The 16,386-nt window shown below is 50.1% G+C and overlaps 1 protein-coding gene across 1 annotated transcript in view; it reads left to right on the top strand.

The window, feature by feature from the left end:
• Positions 1-3,275, top strand: part of LRRN2 (leucine rich repeat neuronal 2) — a 68,188-nt gene extending 64,913 nt beyond the window's left edge. Inside the window, exon 2 of the mRNA XM_033196219.1 lies at positions 229-3,275. Coding sequence (XP_033052110.1) covers positions 455-2,596 — 2,142 coding nt within the window. The 5' untranslated portion in view covers positions 229-454 and the 3' untranslated portion in view covers positions 2,597-3,275. The remainder of the gene's footprint in view (positions 1-228) is intronic.
• Positions 3,276-16,386: the final 13,111 nt, after the last annotated feature.

Raw genomic sequence — 16,386 nt, 5'->3', positions numbered from 1 at the left:
AGCCAGGGGTGGTGGCACATGCCTGTAATCCCAGCTATTTGGGAGGCTGAGCCAGGAGAATCACTTGAATCCAGGAGGCGGAGGATGCAGTGAGCTGAGTGCGCCACTGCACTCCAGCCTGGGTGACAGAATGAGACTCTGTTTTAAACAAACAAACAAACAGACATGGGAGGAGGGGTAGATACTGCTTCTCTGCAACCTCCTTAACTCTGCCTCCTCTTCTTCCAGGGCTGCCCCTGATGGGGCCTGGCAATGAGTGAGCAGGCCCAGCCCCAGTGGACAAGGAAGAGAAGCCATATCCAGGAAGGCAAGAAGTGACAGCCGGTGTAGAATGACTGCCCTGGGAGGGTGGCTCCTTGGGCCCTGGCAGGGTTGCTGACCCTTACCCTGCAAAACACGAAGAGCAGGACTCCAGACGCTTCTCGTGAATGGTCCCCTGCCCTGCAGCTCCACCATGAGGCTCCTCGTGGCCCCTCTCTTGCTAGCTTGGGTGGCTGGTGCCACTGCCGCTGTGCCTGTGGTACCCTGGCGTGTGCCCTGCCCCCCTCAGTGTGCCTGCCAGATCCGGCCCTGGTATACGCCCCGCTCGTCCTACCGCGAGGCTACCACTGTGGACTGCAATGACCTATTCCTGACGGCGGTCCCCCCGGCGCTCCCCGCAGGCACACAGACTCTGCTCCTGCAGAGCAACAGCATTGTCCGTGTGGACCAGAGTGAGCTGGGCTACCTGGCCAATCTCACAGAGCTGGACCTCTCCCAGAACAGCTTTTCGGATGCCCGAGACTGTGATTTCCATGCCCTGCCCCAGCTGCTGAGCCTGCACCTAGAGGAGAACCAGCTGACCCGGCTGGAGGACCACAGCTTTGCAGGGCTGGCCAGCCTACAGGAACTCTATCTCAACCACAACCAGCTCTACCGCATTGCCCCCAGGGCCTTTTCCGGCCTCAGCAACTTGCTGAGGCTGCACCTCAACTCCAACCTGCTGAGGGCCATTGACAGCCGCTGGTTCGAAATGCTGCCCAACTTGGAGATACTCATGATTGGTGGCAACAAGGTAGACGCCATCCTGGACATGAACTTCCGGCCCCTGGCCAACCTGCGTAGCCTGGTGCTAGCAGGCATGAACCTGCGGGAGATCTCCGACTATGCCCTGGAGGGGCTGCAAAGCCTGGAGAGCCTCTCCTTCTATGACAACCAGCTGGCCCGGGTGCCCAGGCGGGCACTGGAACAGGTGCCCGGGCTCAAGTTCCTAGACCTCAACAAGAACCCGCTCCAGCGAGTAGGGCCGGGGGACTTTGCCAACATGCTGCACCTCAAGGAGCTTGGGCTGAACAACATGGAGGAGCTGGTCTCCATCGACAAGTTCGCCCTGGTGAACCTCCCCGAGCTGACCAAGCTGGACATCACCAATAACCCACGGCTGTCCTTCATCCACCCCCGCGCCTTCCACCACCTGCCCCAGATGGAAACCCTCATGCTCAACAACAACGCTCTCAGTGCCTTGCACCAGCAGACGGTGGAGTCCCTGCCCAACCTGCAGGAGGTAGGTCTCCACGGCAACCCCATCCGCTGTGACTGTGTCATCCGCTGGGCCAATGCCACGGGCACCCGTGTCCGCTTCATCGAGCCGCAATCCACCCTATGCGCGGAGCCTCCGGACCTCCAGCGCCGCCCAGTCCGTGAGGTGCCCTTCCGGGAGATGACAGACCACTGTTTGCCCCTCATCTCCCCCCGAAGCTTCCCCCCAAGCCTCCAAGTAGCCAGTGGAGAGAGCATGGTGCTGCATTGCCGGGCACTGGCCGAACCCGAACCCGAGATCTACTGGGTCACTCCAGCCGGGTTTCGACTGACACCTGCCCATGCAGGCAGGAGGTACCGGGTGTACCCCGAGGGGACCCTGGAGCTGCGGAGGGTGACAGCAGAAGAGGCAGGGCTGTACACCTGTGTGGCCCAGAACCTGGTGGGGGCTGACACTAAGACGGTTAGTGTGGTTGTGGGCCGTGCTCTCCTCCAGCCAGGCAGGGACGAAGGACGGGGGCTGGAGCTCCGGGTGCAGGAGACCCACCCCTATCACATCCTGCTATCTTGGGTCACCCCACCCAACACAGTGTCCACCAACCTCACCTGGTCCAGCGCCTCCTCCCTCCGGGGCCAGGGGGCCACAGCCCTGGCCCGCCTGCCTCGGGGAACCCACAGCTACAACATTACCCGCCTCCTTCAGGCCACGGAGTACTGGGCCTGCCTGCAAGTGGCCTTTGCTGATGCCCACACCCAGTTGGCTTGTGTGTGGGCCAGGACCAAAGAGGCCACTTCTTGCCACAGAGCCTTAGGGGACCATCCTGGGCTCATTGCCATCCTGGCTCTCGCTGTCCTCCTCCTGGCAGCTGGGCTAGCGGCCCACCTTGGCACAGGCCAACCCAGGAAGGGGGTGGGTGGGAGGCGGCCTCTCCCTCCAGCCTGGGCTTTCTGGGGCTGGAGTGCCCCTTCTGTCCGGGTTGTGTCTGCTCCCCTCGTCCTGCCCTGGAATCCAGGGAGGAAGCTGCCCAGCTCCTCAGAAGGGGAGACACTGTCACCACCATTGTCTCAAAATTCTTGAAACTCAGCCTGTTCTCAGCAGTAGAGAAACCACTAGGACTATTTTTTACCAAAAGAGAAGCAGTCTGGGCCAGATGCCCTGCCAGAAAAGGGACATGGACCCACGTGCTTGAGGCCTGGCAGCTGGGCCAAGACAGGTGGAGCTGTATGGCCCTGGGAGTGCTTCTGCCGCCTCCAGAAAGTTGCCCTTACCTCCTAGGGTCACCTCTGCTGCCATTCTGAGGAGCATCTCCAAGGAACAGGAGGGACTCTGGCTAGAGCCTCCTGCCTCCCCATCTTCTCCCTGCCCAGAGGCTCCTGGACCTGGCTTGGCTGTCCCCTGCCTGTGTCCCCGGGCTGCACCCCTTCCTCTTCTCTTTCTCTGTACAGTCTCAGTTGCTTGCTCTTGTGCCTCCTGGGCAAGGGCTAAAGGAGTCCTCTCCATCTCACCTCGGGGAGGCTGCCCTCAATGTGGGAGTGACCCCAGCCAGATCCGAAGGACATTTGGGAGAGGGATGCCCAGGAACGCCTCATCTCAGCAGCCCGGGCTCGGCATTCCGAAGCTGACTTTCTATAGGCAATTTTGTACCTTTGTGGAGAAATGTGTCACCTCCCCCAACCCGATTCACTCTTTTCTCCTGTTTTGTAAAAAATAAAAGTAAATAATAACAATAATACGGGGAAAGGCATGAAAGGAAAATGATCCTCTGAGTACTGAGTGCAGTTAAGGAGCTCTGCTCCGGAATCTCCTCGGAGCCAGCTGGGCATGGCGGCCAGCTGGGATATGAGAAGATGGACAAGAAAAGGGACAGGGTGAAAGAGGGGACAGTTTTTCCTTTTCAGTTTGAATTCTGGCCCCCAAGAGTCTCCGTGGCTGTGACAATGACCAGAGTGAGGAAGGGAGGGAGGCAGAGCGCAAGAGGCAAGGAGAGGGGTGGGAGAGAACCACGGAGACAAACGCTGAGATGGGGAGAGCGGAAATTTCCATCACCAAATGCTGTCACCCCTTCTCCTTCTCTGATAAGCAATTAACATGCCAGAGCATAGGAAGCACTTCCCAGCCTATTTCTAATTAAACAAACCCAAGAGGCAGAGTCATGCAGAGAATTGCAAATCATCAAGACAGCAAGAACTTTGGCTCGCTAGGGCAGGAGCAGGGCGTGGGGTGATAGAGGATTTAGGGAGAGGAGGGCTATGGGATAAGGAAATTACTGCATTTTATCTGTCTGTTTCATTTCAGTATAATTTGCAATGAGCATGGTTTGCTTTTTTAGTTTTTTCGTTTTTAAACTGATTGAGTTATTAGGACTACATGTGAAGAGGAACATCTGTTGGGAAGCCATCAGAGCCAAGGGCAGAGGGGCCACTGTGGGGCCATCAGGGCCAAGGGCAGAGGGGCCACTGTGGGGCCATCAGGGCCAAGGGCAGAGGGGCCACTGTGGGCCCATCAAGGGGCCGTGCCAGAGCCAGAGGCCACTGAGCCACCACTCTCCGTTTCTGAGATAGGCTGGGAAGGGAATGGGTTTCCTGAGACTGACAGAAAGCAATGCACATTTGGAGGATCCCCCTGTGTTACCGAGTACATTTGGCAGACTTGTTGGAAGCAGATCCTAAGCCACCATCAACACTGCAAATGTATACATGGGCGGAAGCGAGACCAGTGACAAGAGCATGAGGCCCCATGGATCTGGAGTGCTCACCTAAGCGAGGGTAGCGTCCCTTTCTCAGGAAGCTCAAAGAGAGCAGGCTCTGCGAAGACCATCAGCAAACAGCCACAGTAGGAGCCTTCTTCCTTTTGGCTGAGGTCCTCACTCAAGGCTACATCAGTCACCTATGAGGCTTGTTAAACACAGATAGCTGGTCCTGCCCCCAGAGTTTCCCATCTACTAGAGCTGGGTAACAACTGAGAACCTGGATGTCTAACAAGTTTTCAGGTGACACTGATGCTGCTAGACTGGGGACAACACTTTGAGAACCACTGGGCGTAGGCCTGCAGTAGCTGGGATTTTTCACTTCTTCTGCTCCAAGCCTCAGCTTTTTCATAGACAGTGTTGTCGCTTATGGCTCCAGAAGAGAGTTGGGAAGGGGCTGGAGGATGATCCCTCCTCCCCACTCTTCTGATGGGTTGCTCAGCCCCCATTTCAATGACACACTGCCTTGAGGTCAGCAGCTCCTTTCATGAGTGCTTTTCTGCATGGCCATGTTATATGTTATTTAGGGGAGGGGAAGGCAGAGATTCTACATCTACACACATGCTCCCCTTTCCCTGCAGCACCCTGGCAGACACCCCTAGCACCCCACAGGGTTCTCTGCTGATGAGCTTTGGGATCATCACAGCCATGTTCTAGGCAGCCCTGCCAATGGACTGGAGCTGGCCTGTGCAATGTAGCCTATTCTCTATCCTCCAGGATCCAGAAGCTCTGTAGGGAGGAGGTGGGACAGAGCCTGTGCTGATTATGGAAAACTGGAGTCAGAAATCAACGCCTCTTCTTTCCTCCCAGAAGATCCACAGTGCTGCCTTTCTTCTCTGGCCCATGAGACATGGAGAATCAAGGTGTTCCCTTAAATAAGCTCCTGAGTCCTGTAAGAGCCTGTGGAGCCTGGAACACCCTCCCATCACCACCTCCACTGCCACCCCAGAGCTTACCCAAGAGCCCCTGGTCAGTCAATAGCCACCAAAACAGGGACCACCTGCAGATCCAGAGGTCCCAAGGCTTTAGATCTCTCAGGCTCAAGAGACCTGTACATGTGCCTGCAGTTGGAAGGTAGAAAGAGGGAGTGTTCCCAGCCCCAGAGGACCATGCGCCTGCTCTGATCTCTTTGCTACCCCCGTTTCCACCAGACTCCTCGGTTATAGAATGATTGTAAGCTGTGAGACACTGGAGAAAGGCCAAAATCATCCAAGCCAGAGGATGCAGCTCTGGCTCCCAGATGCCATGTGCCTGTACTTGATGCACTGTGGCGTCTCAGCTGCTGTGGGGCTCACAGCTGCTCGAGCCCTTGAATGTGAATGCTTTCTTCTCAGAAGAAAATGTCAGTTATGGGGACTTAATCTGTGTCTCACCTGAATCCCCAGGTCCTGAACTGTTAGGCTACGCCAGATAAGTTAGGTGAGGAGGGGAAAGGAAAGTAGCTCAGGGCATCTCTTCTGTAAACAGAGATGACACCGCAGGGACACTCCCCAGTTGGAGAGAGGGAGGACAAGGCACTCTGTGGGTTGCTGTGTCCTGGAATAGCCAGAAATGGAGCAGCTGAACCTGAGCAGCCTCTCCCCTGGTACAGAGCTGGACATGTGGCTCTGGTGTGTTTCGAGCAGGCGGAAGGACTGTGGGGCCATCCCCTGCCCTCCTCTGGTTCTAGGTGTCCATTAGCACAGCCTAACAGGTGACATTTGAAGTCTTAGCTTCAACACTAGACCAGGCGTGTGAGCAAATAAATGTACTGGGTTTAAAACAAAACAGCTATTAAGCCTGGTGTCTTCTGTACATTTCAGATTGCTTTTTTTTTTTTTCTTTTAATCCTAAATAGGAAATAATACTTACAGCCAGGAGCAGTGGCTCATGCCTATAATCCCAGCATTTTGGGAGGCCAAGGTGGGCGGATCACCTGAGGTCAGAGTTTGAGACCAGCCTGGCGACATGGTGAAACCCCATCTCTACTAAAAATACAAAAAAATTAACCATGCACGGTGGCAGGCACCTGTAATCCCAGCTACTCGGGAGGTTGAGCCAGGAGGATCGCTGGAACCCGGGAGGCAGAGGTTGCAGTGAGCCAAGATTGCGCCACTGCACTCCATCCTGGGCAACACAGCAAGACTGCGTCTCAAAAAAGAAAGAAAGAAAATGATACTTCTGTTTAAATTTTAAGCTTACGGCCTATCATTTATTTCTATTGAAATGATTTCAAAACCTAACCCAACTTGTTGAGTGTATTAGTTTTCCCTCCCTAGTGCACTGGCAAATTCAGTCCTGCCTTCTGTGTCCTCATGCACGGCTCAGATAGGTCACAGAGCAGAAATGGGCCCGGAGACAGTTCCGCAGCTCACCACTGTAGCCTTCCCGCCAGCCTGACATGGGTCCATTAATCAACATGTCTGATGTGGCCGCTCAGCTAGCTACAAACCACCCAAATACACTATCCTGCAGCCTGTATTTCTGCATCTCATCTGTAGGGTTGTCAGGATAGACTTTGTGAGAGGCTGAGCTGAAATGAGGATGCAATGAGTGTGTGGCATTCCTGGGAACCATCAGTCTAATCACCGTATCACAGAAGTAGAGAAGAACGACTTCTAGTGTAGGGGACCAGTTGGGACTCTCCTGATCTTAGCACTGAAAGTCCCATGTTTCGGGAACTCTCTCAGTCCTGGGGAAACTGGGATGGTTGGCCACCTTGTCTAGTGAACTCTAAGTCTACCCAAGCCATCTTCCTCCCTCCCTTCCAATCAACACATACTTAATGAAGATGACCATGCGATAGGTGCTGTTCTATGAACTAAGAATACAAACAAAAGTCTCAGAGACTGGAGACCTTGCATTTTAGTAAGGCGAGAACATTGATGAACAGGAGAATTAAGTAAAAATATATAATATGTTGAATGGGGATAAGTACTAGGGAGAAAAAAAGTGTCAGGAAAGGTAAGTGGGGCCTCGATTGGGTGATCATAAAAGGCCTCATTGAGAAGGTTAACATTTCAGCAAAGACATGGGGGAGTGAACTAAGCAGTTGTCTGGAGGAAGAGTGATCCAGGCAGAGAGAATGGCAAGAGTGAAGGCCAAGAGCAAGGAGGCTAGCATGGCCGGAGCAAGACAAGGTGGAGGAAAAGTACCCGAGAGACCTGCTGTCAGAGAAGCAGCAGGTGGCGGTGTTGGGCCCTGTAGACCACTGGAAGGACTGGCTTTTCCTTTCAGTAAGAGGGGGAGCCCATGGAGAGTTCTGAGCAGACAAGGTGTGATTTGACTTAAAGGGATCCCTCTGGTTGCTAGACTGAGAACACAACATGGGAGTCTGGGGTGCACAAGGGCAGAAGTGAAGAGGCCAGATAAGAGGCTACCAGGACTGTCACCTCAGTTAAATAATTTCCTCTAGAACTTTGCCAGGATGGACGCTAAATGCACCTTTGTACTTTCTAAGTCTATCCTTTCCCCTGTTTTTGAAAATTGAAGCCACATTTGCCCTTTTGCAGGCTTCTGACTCCTCTCCGTTTCCCCATGATTTTTCAAAGTACTTATCCTAAGTAATTCATGTAGATCAAGCCTCCGCCACCACATTTGTAAGCTCTATCAGTGCCCTGCAGTGAGAATGACACTCACTTAAGGTGGTGAGGAATGATCTTGATTGGTCTTCAACTCCATCTTAATTGTGTTTGTTGTTAAAGCACATCATTCCAAGGGAGACAGCAGTGACACAAGCAAGTCATTATCCTGCTCTTCCATCAGCATCAACAACACTTTGACAGGTCCAGGCATGACGTCCACCTTCCTGCTTGATGATTTTACCCAAAGAATTCTTATGTGTTCTTCACAGCTTTCACAAGTGTCAGAGCAACCTATCCTTTAACCCATCCAGTATATTCTTACCCATTTGCACTATTCTTTTGCAGTTACCCTTTGTTTAAGAACATCTCCAATATTTTGTAGAATGGCAATAATGCTAATATTGATGAAGCACTTACTACATGCAAGCCACTGTAGTAGGAATTTCACAGGTGCCATTTCATTTCATTCACAGCTAACTTATCAAGTGAGTACAATTATCCCCATTTTACAGATTTAGATATTAGAGCTCAGAAAAGTTAAATGATTCATCCATCCAAGGTTGCACAGCTAGTAGGTGGCAGACCCAGAATTCAAATGCTGTCTGATTCCAAAGGCCCTGTTTTCACCACTCTACCCTACTGCATTCAAATTTACATGCTTTCGGCTGGGCACAATGGCTCACGTCTGTAATCCCAGCACTTTTGGACGCTGAGGCAGGCAGATCACCTGAGGTCAGGAGTTCGAGACCAGCCTGGCCAACAAGACAAAACCTCATCTCTACTAAAATACAAAAATTAGCTGGGCTTGGTGGCAGGCGCCTGTAATCCCAGCTACATGGGAGACTGAGATAGGAGAATCGCTTGAACCTAGGAGGCAGAGGTTGCAGTGAGCTGAGATTGAGCCACTACACTCCAGCCTGGTGACAGAGCAAGACTCTGTCTCAAAACTTAAAAAAAAAAAAAAAAGTATGTACGTTCAAAGTATGTGAGAAGTTTTGGAGAGCAGAAGGACTTCTAAGATCTGTGTGCACTGGAGAGCTCCCTGTGCAGCCACTTTTATTTTTACAGGCTGCCCTCTTTTTTTTTTTTTTTTTTTTAACTCAGGATAATTTGCGACTTTATTGTCAGGACTTCAGTTTTAAAACCTCTTGAACTATATTCTCTTGAGAACCATAGCTGATGATTCCGTTCTCTGAAGTTTTGAAGCATGCTTTGTAGAAGTCTGACTGTATTCTCACCTTTTCGTTCCCTGCATCCTATCAACTCTAAAATTCTGTAGTGGCTTCCTCTGGAGGCTCTGATCACTCCCCTCAACAATGAGTTCTCTTTTGTTGGTCTGAATTAAGTCCAGAACAGCTTTTGCCCATGGGCTTCCTTTGCTTTTGAGCTTAGATGTCAGCTGGGCAAGTCAGGAACTCATCAGAGGCTTAACGCTGAGCTCAGCCCTGCACCAAGCAAGTGCCTAGATGGCAGGAGTCGCCCCTCACTGCTTCCTAATCTACATGCCTGTTATATAGCATTGATGAGAAAACGTGGTCCCCATGGTCTCCCCCTAGCCAAGCGGCCCGTGTCATTCTCACACACAATGCCCTCCCAAGCCATTCTCCTTTATCCTCATCCAAAGGCTGTTTCTGCCTCTTCTTGACCTTCCATGGCCCTGTTACAGACATGAATCAGTACCCCCACCCTCCACCTCCACCATATACTCCAAACCTTTGTGTTTCTCTCGGTTCCTTTATCTACAGCCCCCAGCCAAAGAACCCTCCACCTGGTTGTAGAAATTTCCAGTCACCATAGTTTCCTTCTCCCACCTTCAGTGCCACTGCACACTTAAAGAGACCTGGTTTGTGTTGTTTCTGGATGTCTCAGAGCTCTGAAAGAGCCATTGTTTGAAAATGGCAATTTCCTTCATGACAGAACACTAGTAGGCTGGGAAAACGCTAAGGAGCTATTCCTTAAATTTTAGTTGCCACCCTTATGAATCGAAAGGGCCAGGCTGCCAGCCTGCAAGGGAGGAAGAAAGACCCAGATTCAACCTGTGTGAAAAGGATCATGTGTGGTCTATTCTGGAGGACGGCTAAGCTCATTAATATTGACCTTCTCACTTGCTCTTAGTAATAGCTCAATAAGTTAGGCCCAACAGATATTATCATCCCCATTTTATAGATAAAGAGACCGAGACTTGAAATATTTAAATAACATACCAAGGTCACACAACTAATAAGGTTAGAGCTGGAATTTGAACCCAGGTCCTCTCACTCCGAATTCTCATGCCCTGTTCAGTTACCGCGCTACCTTCTACATAAAGAACAAGGATGTGGATGGCGTGTACTCCTCTCAGGGGTGTGTAACACTCAACAGAAACAATCAGGGGCTAACTACAGAGGATAAAGAAGAGATGGTATCGTTTACACCAATGGGGATTATAGGAGCTGTGTGTGTGGCAGGCAGAAGCAAGAGCCCACAGGGTGGTCCCAGGATGCATGGGGGTGGCTCTGAGCTAGGCAGAGGAGCCACGGCTGAGTGTGTGCTTCACCATTCCAGAGCTCTAAGACCATTGATCGGTAAAATCCAAGCTCTCTCAGCTGAAGCCAGCCTCAAGGAGACATCTGGTTTAGGCCCCTACCTTCTAATGGCTCAAATACCATTATCTCCATTCATTTTACAGTGAGTGATGGAGGAGGAACTAGAACCCAGGTCTCCTGACTCAGGAAAGGGCTGAATTAAGGATCACTGGAAGACAGGTGGCCATTTTTCTCAAGGCCCTCCACTAGAGTCAGTGGGTCAAAGATGGACTTCCATGAATTGCTGACCAATTTTTCTGTGTACATGTAGATGTAAAATTTCAGAGAGAGGGCACTTTAGATTTAATAAGATTTGGAAACAGGTCCAAAACCCAGAAAGGTCAAGAACTACTGCATTAAAGGGTGCAAGAATCATACAGCTGCAGGATTCGAGACTACAGCTGGGAGTTGCCAAGGGAAACAGAACCACCCACAACAATTTGAGGGTCTGCCAGGGAGGTTTAGATTGATGAACATTCACCATCTCTACACCTAAATGGGACCCAGATTTATGTATATAGACATTTCCTTTAAAATAAGGAAAATGAAGTGAATTCCCAGTGTTTTCATTTGCAAAACACAGGCTCCTATGTCAGCTCTTAACCTTCAAGCTTTCAGCCCATCAAAACCTCCAAGCTTTTTGGAATTTCACTGCAATCCCCCACATCATCCATGGGTCTCTGACTCCTGAGAACCACGTTAGAGCTCACTCAGCCAGTCAACAACACCTGTCCCACCACTATGTGCCCAGTGAGGGCAGTGGATTCAGCCTAGTGCCCTGAGAAACCTAGTCTAAAGCTCTTCTCTTCTTTAATCTTGGGTAGATTAGAATCACCCATCCTGTTCCGTGTCTCCTTTATGCCCCTGCCCCAATTCCTCAACCTCGCTGACCCCACCATGCACACATGCAAATACATGGGCTGTGTTCACACGTGCACTTACATGTGCTCGCACAAACACACACAACTTTGTAGATGTCATGTGCAGCTCTGCTCCAGTCCCCCATTCTACACACACCATCTGCCAGAAGCTGTTTTCAGCACCTAATACAACTGTCTTAGAGTGAATCCTGGGGTGGTCTACCCTTTGCTTCCCCAGGGCAAGAGCAACTGAGCTCCAGATGGAGCTAAATTTTGCTACCAAGTGAAGAGGAGGAGAAAGAGTCAACCAAGGGCTATCAAGAGACCCTAGTGACCTCCCCACAAGCAGTATGGTGTGTCTCAGCTTTGTACTTACTGTCCCTTACTGTAACACCCTTAGGCTAGTAACCAAACCTCCCCACCTCACCCATCGGTGGCTACTACCTTACTCAATGGTTCTCAAACCTGAGCACATATCAGAAGCACCTGGAGGGTAGCAAAAACACAGATTGCTGGGCCTCATCTCAGAGTTTCCAATTCCCTAAGTCTGGAGTGGGGCTTAGAAATTTGCATTTCTAACACAAGTTCCCAAGCGATTGCTGGTTCAGCGACTACACCAAGAGCTAGTGACCTAACTCATGAACTTGTTGTGAAGATTAAATGAGAAAACTTGTAAAGCACCTGGCACATAGTAAGGTAGTGGGTCTCAACCTTGGCTGTGCATTAGAATCACCTGGGGAGCTTTAAAAAATCCAGATGCTCAGCACTGCAGACCAATTAAATCCAGGTCTCTAGGGGTGAGATACATACATTACCACTTTTTGAAAAGCTCCCAGGTGACTTACATATGCAGCCAAGGTTGAGAGTCACTGAATTAAGTGCTCAATAAATTTACAATGCCCTTTATAAACTACCCAGCCACCCCCGTCCTGAGAGCCTCCCTCTCCTCCTCCTTCCCCAGGGTCCCATCTCTCACTCTGGCTCCCATGGGAAGACCTGAGTGAAGCCTAACCTTGGCTTTGGCTTCTAGAGTGGATGCTGAGGACCACGTGGAAAATGAGCTCTGGTTCATTCACTTGGTGGCTCATCCACTCAGGCGCTCCTTCACTCAGTCATCATTAACCCAGCTGCCATTACGGCACCCACAAAATGCTTGGGGATGCAGGGATGAGTCAAATTCAGTGCTGTCCTCAGGAGTTGGTAACAAAGAACAAAAGATGTAGAGTAATAGACTCTCATATTCCGAAGGGTCCTGCAGCCCCACCTCCCACCCACCACAGCAGTTGTCTTCACAACCTCCCCATCATCTCTTGCCAGCATCCATACTTTAAGTGACAGAAAGCACATCACTTCACAAGGCAGCCCATCCAGCTTAACAATGCTACTTGTTAGAAAGTTCTTCCTTAGACAACTGAAACCCACTGCCCTGTTACCCCCACTCGTTAGCTCTAAACTCTGGAAGCTCCTCATCCCAGGCTTGGCTTCCCACATGACTAGACTGCAGATATCCAAATTCCTTCTGTGGTAAGGAGAAAATACAGCCTAAAAATCAAGGGTGCATTAATCCCATCAAAGTACAGAAGTTCTCTCTATGAAAATTAACTGCCACACGTGGTAGCTCACGCCTGTAATCCCAGCACTCTGGGACACCAAGGTGGATGGATCACCTGAGGTCAGAAGTTCAAGACTAGCTGGTCAACATGGTGAAACCCTGTCTCTACTAAAAATACAAAAATTAGCCAGGCATGGTGGTGGGCCCCTGTAATCCCAGCTACTCAGGCAGCTGAGGCAGGAGAATCACGTGAACCTAGGAGGTGGAGGTTGCAGTGAGCCAAGATCGTGCCATTGCACTCCAGCCTGGGCAATAAGAGTGAAACCCTGTCTCAAAGAAAGAAAGAAAGAGAGAGAGAGAGAGAGGGAGGGAGGGAGGGAGGGAGGGAGGAGGAAGGAAGGAAGGAAGGAAGGAAGGAAGGAAGGAAGGAGGGAGGGAAAGGGAGAGGAAAAGAAAATTTACTTTACTTTCTGGCTCTCACAGCTTGTGCTGGGAAGCTAAAGTCAACATAACACAAAAATATTCACTAATGAACCAAGCACAATTTACCCTTTACCCCTCACTAATAGATTCTTTTGGTGTAACTCCAGCCTCAGCCTGACCCAATCTATTGTGTCAAAGGTCTTTATTGGTCTCTGCTAGTCATGGGTGGCTACCACCACAAACAAATACACGAGCCAATTGCAAAGTGAAATTGCATATCCTGCCTCCCAAAATGCAGATTTTAATGAGGTTGATGAAATCAATGTTAGAGAAATTTTTACATCATCCACAAAGCCATTGAAACGATAAGGAGCTAGGGGGGACCAACTAAACTGAAGAAGAGAAAACCAATGAGGATTATGATAACATAGTTACCTCCAAGTCAATGATCTGGGTATCAAAAATTGAGAGGCCTTTGGAAAATGAAGCACCTCAATATTTTTGCAAAACAAGGACCCTCTTTAAGATCCTGCTGCATTGGCTGGGTGCAGTGGCTCACACCTGTAATCCCAGCACTTTGGGAGGCCGAGGCAGGCAGATCACAGGGTCAGGAGTTCGAGACCAGCCTGGCCAATATGGTGAAACCCCGTCTCTACTAAAAACACAAAAATTAGCCAGGCGTGGTGGTGGGCACCTGTAGTCTCAGCTACTCGGGAGGCTGAGGCAGGAGAATCACTTGAACCCAGGAGGCAGAGGTTGCAGTGAGCTGAGATTGCACCACTGCACTCCAGCCTGGGCAAGAGAGTGAAACTCTGTCTTAAAAAAAAAAAAAAAAAACTTGCTGCAAAAAATCAAGGAAGCAATGAAGAGTGTTTCCCTCCAGGAATCTAACACTTGGTTAAGGAGTCCAGTATTACCAGTGAAAGAATTTCTATACTATGTCAAGTACAAGTCAGTGATGATCAAGAGTTAGATTAAGGGGAACGCAGATTAACAGTTCAGAAGGGGAGGTCCAAGAAGACTAGAATGATTGGCGAAGGCTTTGCCAAGGAGGAGGGAATGGGCTTGTTTTTGAAGAAGGATGTAGATCCACCATCACCACTGCCACCTTCCTGTCAGCCTCCTATATGGATACCCACCATACTCCAGTCAAGAGAGGCCCAAAAATCTACATCTAACATGCCAGGCATATTGAGGAATTAAACTGTGACGTATATGGTCAAGATCTCAGGAACGCAGACATGCAATGGACCAGGTCACATGGCAGAGGAGGCCAAGGGCTAGAGGCACCCCTGGAGGTAGAGGAGGGGGCACATCTGAGAAACCACTCGAGCCCCCGGGTGCCCTATGTCCAGCCCATCTGGGTGTGTGGCCAGCAGGCCTGTGCTGAGGGTCCCCCATAGGTCCGGCTGCTTCAGCCAGCAGGTGGGTGGAGAAGTGCAAAGTCACATTTCGTTCAGTGAAAAGGAAATTGGCAGCAATTAGCAACCTTTCCCTCCATGCTAACGTTCCCCTGTATGGGCAGGGAGGCTTCCCAGCTTTCATCCCTTACATCCTCTGCCTCCAGTGGGACCCCAGAGAGGCAAAACAGGTCGCAGGAATAGGAAGGCAGACCTTCATGGGTGTGGGACCCAAAGGAACTTTGCGTTTCCCACCTCTCAGCCTCCCCACTATTTTTATACAGAAGAAATAGGCTAAGGTGAATGCCAAGGGGAAAGTAAGTTATAAATACATGCAGAGAGGAGAGAAGAAGTGGGGTATGTGTGTGGAGGAGGTGCAGTTAGGGAAAACGGCAGCTGTGATTCTTGGCCATTTTGGTTCCAATTAAGCACCCAGGGCCTTCTTCTCCAGCTGCCTCTCTGGGTCCCCATCCATTCCCAGGCAGGGGAAAGAGTGCCTGGGAATCCAATGCTACTCAAATGAGGGGAGTCTGAGTCAGGGTTGACCTCTCACTTCCTATAGCCCCCAGGAAAGGAGAGCTGTCCATACCCCATCCCCACCCTTACCCTCACTTTGCTTTTTTTTGGTTTATTATTATTATTTTTTTAAAAGAAAGGGCAGTTTCTATGTTTCGTTTTTGTGTATGTGTGTGGCTTGTGTGTGTTTTAGTTTTTTGTTGTTGTTGTTGTGGTTAGTTGTTGTTGTTTGAAACAGAGTCTCACTCTCTTGCCCAGGCTCACTTCAACCTCTGCCTCCCGGGTTCAAGCGATTCTCCTGCCTCAGCCTCCCGAGTAGCTGGGACAACAGGCACACAACCACCATGCCTGGCTAATTTTTGTATTTTTAGTAGAGATGTGGTTTCGCTATGTTGGCCAGGCTAGCCTCGAAATCCTGACCTCAAGTAATCTACCCACCTCAGTCTCCCAAAGTGCCGGGATTATAGGTGTGAGCCACCACGCCCAGCCTTGTTTGTGTTTTTTGAGACAGGGTCTCACACTGTCGCCCGGGTTGGGGTGCAGTGGCACGACCATAGCTTACTATAGCCTCGACCTTCTGAGCTCAAGCAATCCTCCCACCCCAGCCTCCTGAGTAGCTGGGACCACAGGCAAGCACCACCGTGCTTGGCTAATTTGTGTATTTTTTGTACAGATGGGTTTTCACCATGTCACCTGGGCTGCTCTCAAACTCCTAGGCTCAAGCGATCCTTTGGCCTCCCAAAGTGCTGGGACCGCAGACGTGAGCCATTGCGCACAGCCCTGCTTTGCTTTTTTAAAAAAATGTAAATCATCTAATTTCCTTCTTTTTTTATTTTTAATGGTGGTAAAAAGCACAAAACAAAATTTATCATCTTAACCATTTATAAGTGTTCAATAGTACTAAGTATGTTCATATTATTGTAAACCAATAGCCTGAATTCTTCATTTTACAAAACTGAATTCTGTATCCATTAAGCCACCACTCCCCATCTCCCCAAGCCCCAGCCTCTGACAAGCGCTGTTCTACTTTCTGTCTCTATGAATCTGACTGCTTTAGATACTTCATGTAAGTGGAATCATACAGTATTTGTCTTTTATTTCACTTAACATAATGTCCTCAAGGTTCACCTATGTTGTAGAACATGTCAGACTTTCCTTCCTTTTTAAGGCTGAGTAATATTCCCTGGTGTGTACGTACCACATTTTGTTTATCCATTCATCTGCCGATGGGTGTCTGAGTTGC

The sequence above is a fragment of the Trachypithecus francoisi genome, unplaced genomic scaffold (genome assembly GCF_009764315.1).
Source record: "Trachypithecus francoisi isolate TF-2019V2 unplaced genomic scaffold, Tfra_2.0 Lachesis_group5, whole genome shotgun sequence".
Taxonomy (NCBI): Eukaryota; Metazoa; Chordata; class Mammalia; order Primates; family Cercopithecidae; genus Trachypithecus; species Trachypithecus francoisi.
Note: the sequence above shows the minus strand (reverse complement) of the source record. Positions and strands in the feature narration are given on the sequence as shown.